The sequence below is a fragment of the Malania oleifera genome, chromosome 8 (genome assembly GCF_029873635.1).
Source record: "Malania oleifera isolate guangnan ecotype guangnan chromosome 8, ASM2987363v1, whole genome shotgun sequence".
Lineage (NCBI taxonomy): Eukaryota > Viridiplantae > Streptophyta > Magnoliopsida > Santalales > Ximeniaceae > Malania > Malania oleifera.
In genome coordinates, this window is record NC_080424.1 from 108207998 (window position 1) to 108215403 (window position 7406).

The following is a 7406-nucleotide window of genomic DNA, read 5'->3' on the forward strand; positions in this document are numbered from 1 at the left end:
GTTCACAACATTACATTTACGAGACTCGTATACATTAAACCTATCAAAATAGTAGACTAATTTCAGCAGAGTCCTGTTTAAAAATTGAGCATATCCATCCACGCACCTGTGCAAATATAACATTCTTCCAATACAGTTCATACCAGTATGTTCACAACATTACATTCACGAGACTCGTATACATTAAACCTATCAAAATAGTACACTAAATTATACCTGCTTGTCACTTTACCTATTACTGCTCTATAGATTCAGAATTAAGTAAATTACATTATGTACAAATGATGCTCCAAACAATTACATTATGTAAAAATGATACTCCAAACAAGTTGAAATAAAGGAGAAATGATATATTCTATACAAATAGATGCTGTACAAATGAAGTCATTAGTAAATACATTTTGCCCAAATGAATAATGAATAAATACATTATGTACAAATGAAACTGTAAACATATATCTGATGTACAAATCAAATTATGAACTAATTCACAACTGCATATATCGGCTACTCGGTACCGCATGGAGGTCGTCTCCGGTGTTGGGGTGGCTGCCGTCTGTGTCTGCCCTCACCTGGCTGCTCCTCCGCGTCTGGTGTCTGATCACGTCGAGTGGCTACATGTCTGTCGTCTCCGCCCACACGTACTGGAGAATCCCTCTCTAGGTGAAGCTGACGAGGAGCTATGTCGTATGTAGTCTCTGGACGAGTCCGAGCTAGCAAGCCGGGTGCGTCCACCTCCTCCGCATCGAGAGGGTCGTCTAGTAAGTACGACATCGACGGCGTCACGGCAGAGTCAGATCGATAATCGGCCGGTCTACTGGAGGGTCCCGCAATATCAGCAGCGGACGGCCCAAACACATACTCCTCATGTACAATGGGTGGTGAGAAGGTCGGACTCGATGGACGGCTGGAGGTAGCTGCTCGACCCCCTCGTACTGGAGCTGCTCGACCACCTCGTGGAGCCGGCGTCCGGCGTGGGGTAGGGATCCGTCGCCCGTCCTCGTAGACAATGTCCAAACCAACTCTCGCTAAATCGCTCACAACAGGGTCTGATGATAGCGACTCCACCTGGTGTAATACGTCAGCCTGCATCATACGAAAATAGTGTTTAAAACATTGAACTACTAATCATCACGGTAACAAATTAGGTACACGTTTGAGTAAGCGTACGAGGCTCATGTAGACCGCCGCAGTCTTATCTACGAAGCGACGTGTGATCGACCTGTACCACGAGTAATATGGATCCTCCGGACGCATCGGGCCATCTGCCCGGACTCCCTCGACAATGTAGTCGCACCTATGTACCCACATACTCATGTACATGGCGTGCTCCGCTGCCCAATCTGTGTTCCCCCGACCGCGACCATCAATCTCGTGCAAGTCCTCCCCACGTACATCCACCCCTGAGGTACAGAAGCGACCGAGAATGCCCTGTCGAAAGCCAAACTGGCGCATCACTCGGTCTGGGAGATGCCACTCGACAATATGAAAACATATAAGTGGCACACGGGCAACCCAGAGGTCTGATCCAACTGCATAACCAGGTGGTAGGTCGGCAACAATGTCATCTGTATAGGGCGCCCATACGAACTGCGCGTAGACATATAGTAAATGTCAGAGCTGGGACGGGAATATATGCAAAGGTTGAAATAGCCGTAAATACACATAACGGAGACTACCTCGTGCTCCCGGTGCATGTCCAGCTCGAATCTGTACAAGGGCGGCGTGTGTTGCGCAACATTAGGCGCCAACAACTGATCCCTCCACCTATACACAATAGAACGTAAGTTAGCAAGGTGTAACCACTACTACGTACGACAACTGAAGCAAATTATTTTTAGTTGAGTTACTAACTTCCACGCGAGTGGAGCTGGGTCAATCGGTCGTCCGTCCTCATCCCTCTGAATAAGATGTCGGACACCGCGGCGCGTAGGAGCTAACGACGTGAATCTCTCCCACGCCCAAACCTGCAATAAGCGGAGTGCTCCTCCGATCTGTGAGTGCGACACGTTAGCGGTGCGGCACATCTCCCGGTACAGCCAAGCTAATGTCGCAGTACCCCAACTATAATGGCGTATCTTTGCTCGCTCCGCGAGCAGTGGAAGGAACATCAAGTGAGCGTAACTCCCCGATAGGTCGCAGAACAGCGTCCCACATATCAATCGCAGCATGTGGGCACGTGCGTGACACGCTATAGTGTGATCATCAGCATCAGCCGGAAGCTGGCGAAACATCTCCCCCTCTAGAAACCGCATGCGAATGCGGGCACCAACAAGCTCACTGTCTGGGGGCACCACTCCTAACAATCTCTCGCACATGCGGCGAAGTCCTCCCCCCTGACCGACGCCTCCATCCTGTACTGGTCCAGCTGTACGACCAGTGACGGGCAACCCATCAATCGGTAGCCCGAACAACACTGCGACATCCTGTAATGTGATAGTCGCCTCCCCGTGCGGCAAGTGGAAAGTGTGTGTCTCTGGCCTCCATCGCTCGACCAAGGCGGTCACAAGATGCCAATCCAACTGGATATGGCCAATCTGATATATCCCATAAAAACCCGCCTCACGTATCCAATCAATAATGCGAGGGTCTGCACCTATCCTATCCTGTACGCTCTGACTGCCCCCTCGGCAATATAAGACGTCAGCATGCGAATCGGTCCACACACGAATGGACCGGTGCCGATCGCCCATAGACAGTACAGTAGTATCGGACGACCCTGGATCGATCTTGCAAACAAGCCAGAAGATTGAAAGCATGAACATAGAAAGCATAAGAATTGAGTATCTGTCCCCGGTGCTTTGTATGGTGGAAACGAACAAAAATCTCAAGGGTTATCCTATATGTGTACAAATTAAAATGTCTCACCAAGTTTTCATCTGAACATACACTATTCTCGATTTATGGTCACAGTGACTGAATCGCTCAGAGACAAATTGAGTATGGAGCATTCGCGTGTTCACCGAGAAATTAAAGTGGTCTGAGGATTTAACATTTGGAAACAAATTTTTCATAAGGAATTAGCAGGTGGAAACTTGTCGTGACGCGAGGAGTAAGAGTACGCAAATCCCGGATCACCTATAAGTTATAGGTCAGTGCGAAGGTCCAGCTGCATCCCCAGGTTGGGTCCTTCTCGGACATCTTGTGCGGTTATGTCCTTCTTGACGGCATATGCTACATGTGATATGTTTCCGACCTTCCCGAGCATCCATCTCGTTATGTATACGTGAGCTCCTAGGCTGACCTTTATGTCTAGCGTATGCAGGATTTGCCTGCAAGTTTGGCAATGTGCAAGTTGGCCAATATGCCTCATGCATGATTGGATAAAATTCTGCAGCATATGTTGCATAGTGCTCGGCAGTGCTCCAATATGGCTCAACAAACTGGCTCACATTTAGTCGTGTCTCGGCACAAGCTGCAAGAAGGTGCGAGCAGGGATAGTGTAAAGATTGCCACTTCCCGCAGGAGCATTCGCGCCTCTGGATGCTCAAAGTTTGGACATTGTTTCCTTTATGGGGTCCCCGCTGCGCGGTCGTGATGCTAAAAGTACCCTTAGATCGGTTGAACGTCGTGACTCGTTGTCCGGTCGCCTTCAACTTCCTTCTTTCCATCGCTAGCAATATATGCGGAGTTAACGTATTTCCTCCAGATATTGCGTTACGAGCAGACTCCCATCGGCTATTAAAGTAATGTGCAACGAGATAAAATGTTAGTTGCACGAGAGCCGTAATGGAAAGGCTACGTGCGCCTTTTAGGACAGCGTTGAAACATTCGACCAGGTTGGTCGTCATGTTTCCATACCTCTTTCCACCGTCGTGGCACTGAGTCCACATATGAGGAGGGATCTGATCGAAGAACGACTTGGCTAGCTCTCCACCCTCGTCGAATATCCTCTCTATCCAGGTGTCAAATTTTCTCACCTGATGCTCCCTTCCGGCTCGCTCAGTCATTCGCTTCATATTGACACTCCGCACTTTCGTATTGAAGTTGCTTACGACATGTCGAAGGCAAAATCGGTGGTGCGCACGTGGTGGTTACCAATCAGGATTGTGCTGCACCGCAGCGATAATCCCTGGATGTCGATCTGATATAAGGCAAATGTCGTCCCTGTCGGTAATCAAACGCAAAGAACACAGAAACCAATTCCATGTGTCGAGGCTTTCCTCTTGCACAATAGCGAATGCAAGGGGAAATATTTGCCTATTTGCATCGGGGCACGTTGCAATAAGGAGTTTGCCCTTGTACTTACCGTACAAGTGTGTCCCGTCGACACATATAACGGGAGGGCAGTGACGAAAACCCTGAATAGATGCTGCAAATGACCAAAATACAGATATGAAGGTAGCGCTGTTAGTGCTACCTGGAAGCGGAGTTGACCTCCACCTGACTGTAGTCCCAGGATTGTACGCGTGCATCGCTTCCATCCACTTCGGTAACGTTTCATACGATTTCTCCCAATCACCGAAGACTTGGGCTATTGCCTTCTGTTTGCCCAACCAAACCTTCTTATAAGATATTGAATACCCGAATCGACGATCAATGAACTCCTTCAATGTAGCGATCGACGTCGACGCATCTCCCCTGATCATAGTCACTATCTCCCCAGCAATGAGGGCCGACGTGATTTGGTTATGGTCCTGCGATATAAGTTCATTCAGACACGTATGCGGACCACTATATTGGGTGATTTCGAAAAAACGATGTATCATCCGATACATGGCACGCAATCTCCACGCGCAAGCGTGGTCCTTACACCTAGCAACCCATAACTCAGGAGTAGATCGCACCACATGGAAGTCATGGTGCGTGCGAGCGTGATATATTCGCACTGCGGCGATCAGCTGATCCTTCGAACCGAAGAGCATCCCCTTACTCAACTCAGAGGATTCTTCCCAACAAGTGACGTGTATGGGAAGCTCATCGACCGCAGTTAAATCTGTAGCACTTAGGTCAATTTGACCGTACATCGGAAGCTCGCCGATGAATTGCGCGTCAAACGTTGCGTCGTCCGTGTCATGGTGAGGTAAGTTCACATCATCGGGAACATCATTTAACCCTTCACCCATTTCCTACTCGTGCATGTGTTCGTCTTCAATATGAACATCATTTGTAATGTTCATGCCCTCGTCCAATGCGTCGTTCGCAATGGCAAACAACGATGCTGGTACTGCACTCGGGACGTCTTCGCAACCTCCCTGCGGAAACGTGTGAGGAACAGGTGCTTCGTAATCCGACGGCTGGAATGACGATCCCGGATATTGATTAAAATCGACCGTGGACATAGCACGAACCTCCCCACCAACATCGACCTGATGTGTTTGTTCGGTGTCTTCACCGACTTCACCCAATTGCTCCGCGGGCTCATCTGGTTGCCCAACTGCAATTACACCCACTTGAGGAATAGTCTCGACATACAAGTGCATCGTCAAATATGTCTCACCGACACAGTGTGCGTCCAATACAATACGCAACCCATAATCATCTGATATCGGAACAGTCTCGTAGAACGCTGTATTATTTAACTCTCGCACAGGGTATCTTGCGGTCACCCGCAATGCATATTGATCTGGATCGATATGCAAATATTTATATATCTTCGTATATAATTTACTTAATTTACACCTACGGCCAATTCGAATAAGTCGAACTGGCCGACTACTATACCTAACACCATCTAATGCGGTTATGATGTTCCCTCCTATATGTAAAAATACCGTGACTGGATTACTGCTTGAGCTTCCTGCCATTTAGATCGGCGATCGAGAAATAAAACAAACCTACGCAACACAAAATTGTATGTATAAGTGATGTATAAATGAAACGAAATAACTAATAACTATAAACCAAATAGATGTATACAAATTCTAATGAATGAATGAACTTAGAGTTTGGACCTAACTTTCCCACGAAGAAAATAAATAGATGAATTCAGTGTCTATGAATAAATAACATGAATATGTTTTGATTTTCCCCATATGACATATACTTCGGATTTTCTAAAAATTTGTAATTCAACTTAGAATCCAAAGAACTATTAAATGGTGCTCTTAAGAGTAATTTTTTCAAAATGGTACTTCGTACTCTGCCTCATTATTTGTTGGGTTGCCACTTAATTTGAAGTTCAATTTTGTTAAGTAGCCATTTGAGGATTCATTGCTAATCCAAACAGCCATACTCAAAGGAGTTGAATGGATCTTTTGGAAAAATGTTACTTAGGACGCATAACATCCCGATTCATGAAATGGGAATGGGATTGTCTTATGGCAAGTGCTTTAAAATGTGAACACTACATTTATATCGATATATTGGTGAAAAATACGCTCGAATCAGAGGAAAAAAAACTCATTAGTACTCTCCTCTAATAATGTGACCTTTTAGCTATCATCTTTACAGTGTTCCCAGTCAGCGTCATCGACGGTGACTAGTCGAGGCCGGCTTCGCCCTCATACCATTGGATCTTTAATGGTGCTCTGTCGACTGTGGCCTCCTCAGGCACCCCCCACCCTAGGATCTTATACATATGGGGCTTTTTTCATGGAATTTTTTATTTTAATTTGATCCCTAAGGAACCGCATTTTTTAGAACTGCTGCACCCACCAAATAACTCGGGTAATCCAACTAATTGTCTTATGCTACTTTAGGATTGTAATGATGGTCAGCTATTCAAGCACCTTTCTTGTTTGGCATTTTCTGTGCAGTGTAGCAGTTGCCTCTATTTATATATTGGTTGAAGCCATTGTTCCATTACATAGGATGGACTAATGACAGAGGATGGGTGAGATAACCTTTCATAGCTAGAGCTGTGATTATGTGAACATTGCCTCTGTGTATGTGATTTTGGGTGAGTTAGAATTGAGTAGATTGTTGGAAACCAAGTAGTAGGCTTGTGAGTATTGGTGAACAAAATACAAAAGAAACTTTGGCTATGAGCTTGGAGAACTAAGAAAACTCTTCACTCAAATAGAAGTTGTCAAACAATACGAAAACATGATCATCTGAGTCTAATAGAGGGATAACTCATTGATGTCCATACAGCAAGTCACATTATAGTTGGATTCTTGAGTAGGCAGACAAAGAGGTAATAAATTTTCTTTCATTTTCATAGCCTACACACACACACCCCAAATACTAGTGTCAAAAACATGTTTTAACATTCTTCTCAAGATGGGTTAAAATTGGAGTCTCATGTATGAGAGAGAGATTATTGGAATTATTGTGAAAGGTACTAAAAATCAATTATTAAGTATTTGGAAAAACTGATCCTATGAGTTAACTTTTGAAATTGAGAAGACGTAGCATCCAACAATATATATATATATATATATATATATATGCATCATTGTGCTGTGCTAGCCCTAATTTTTTTTTTTTATTAGTTTCTTGAAGAACTAATTCATAAATCTAGA

The 7406-nt window shown here is 45.3% G+C and overlaps 1 protein-coding gene across 1 annotated transcript; it reads right to left on the reverse strand.

Moving 5' to 3' along the window:
- Positions 1-329: 329 nt before the first annotated feature.
- On the reverse strand, positions 330-6679 carry LOC131161379 (serine/threonine-protein phosphatase 7 long form homolog). The gene is made up of 4 exons (XM_058117115.1): positions 1855-6679; positions 1680-1767; positions 1171-1590; positions 330-1068 (listed from the first exon to the last, which is right to left on the reverse strand). The coding sequence occupies exons 1-4, from the start codon at positions 2772-2774 to the stop codon at positions 508-510; spliced, it is 1989 nt and encodes a 662-aa protein (XP_057973098.1). The 5' UTR covers positions 2775-6679; the 3' UTR covers positions 330-507.
- Between the last annotated feature and the right edge of the window lie 727 nt (positions 6680-7406).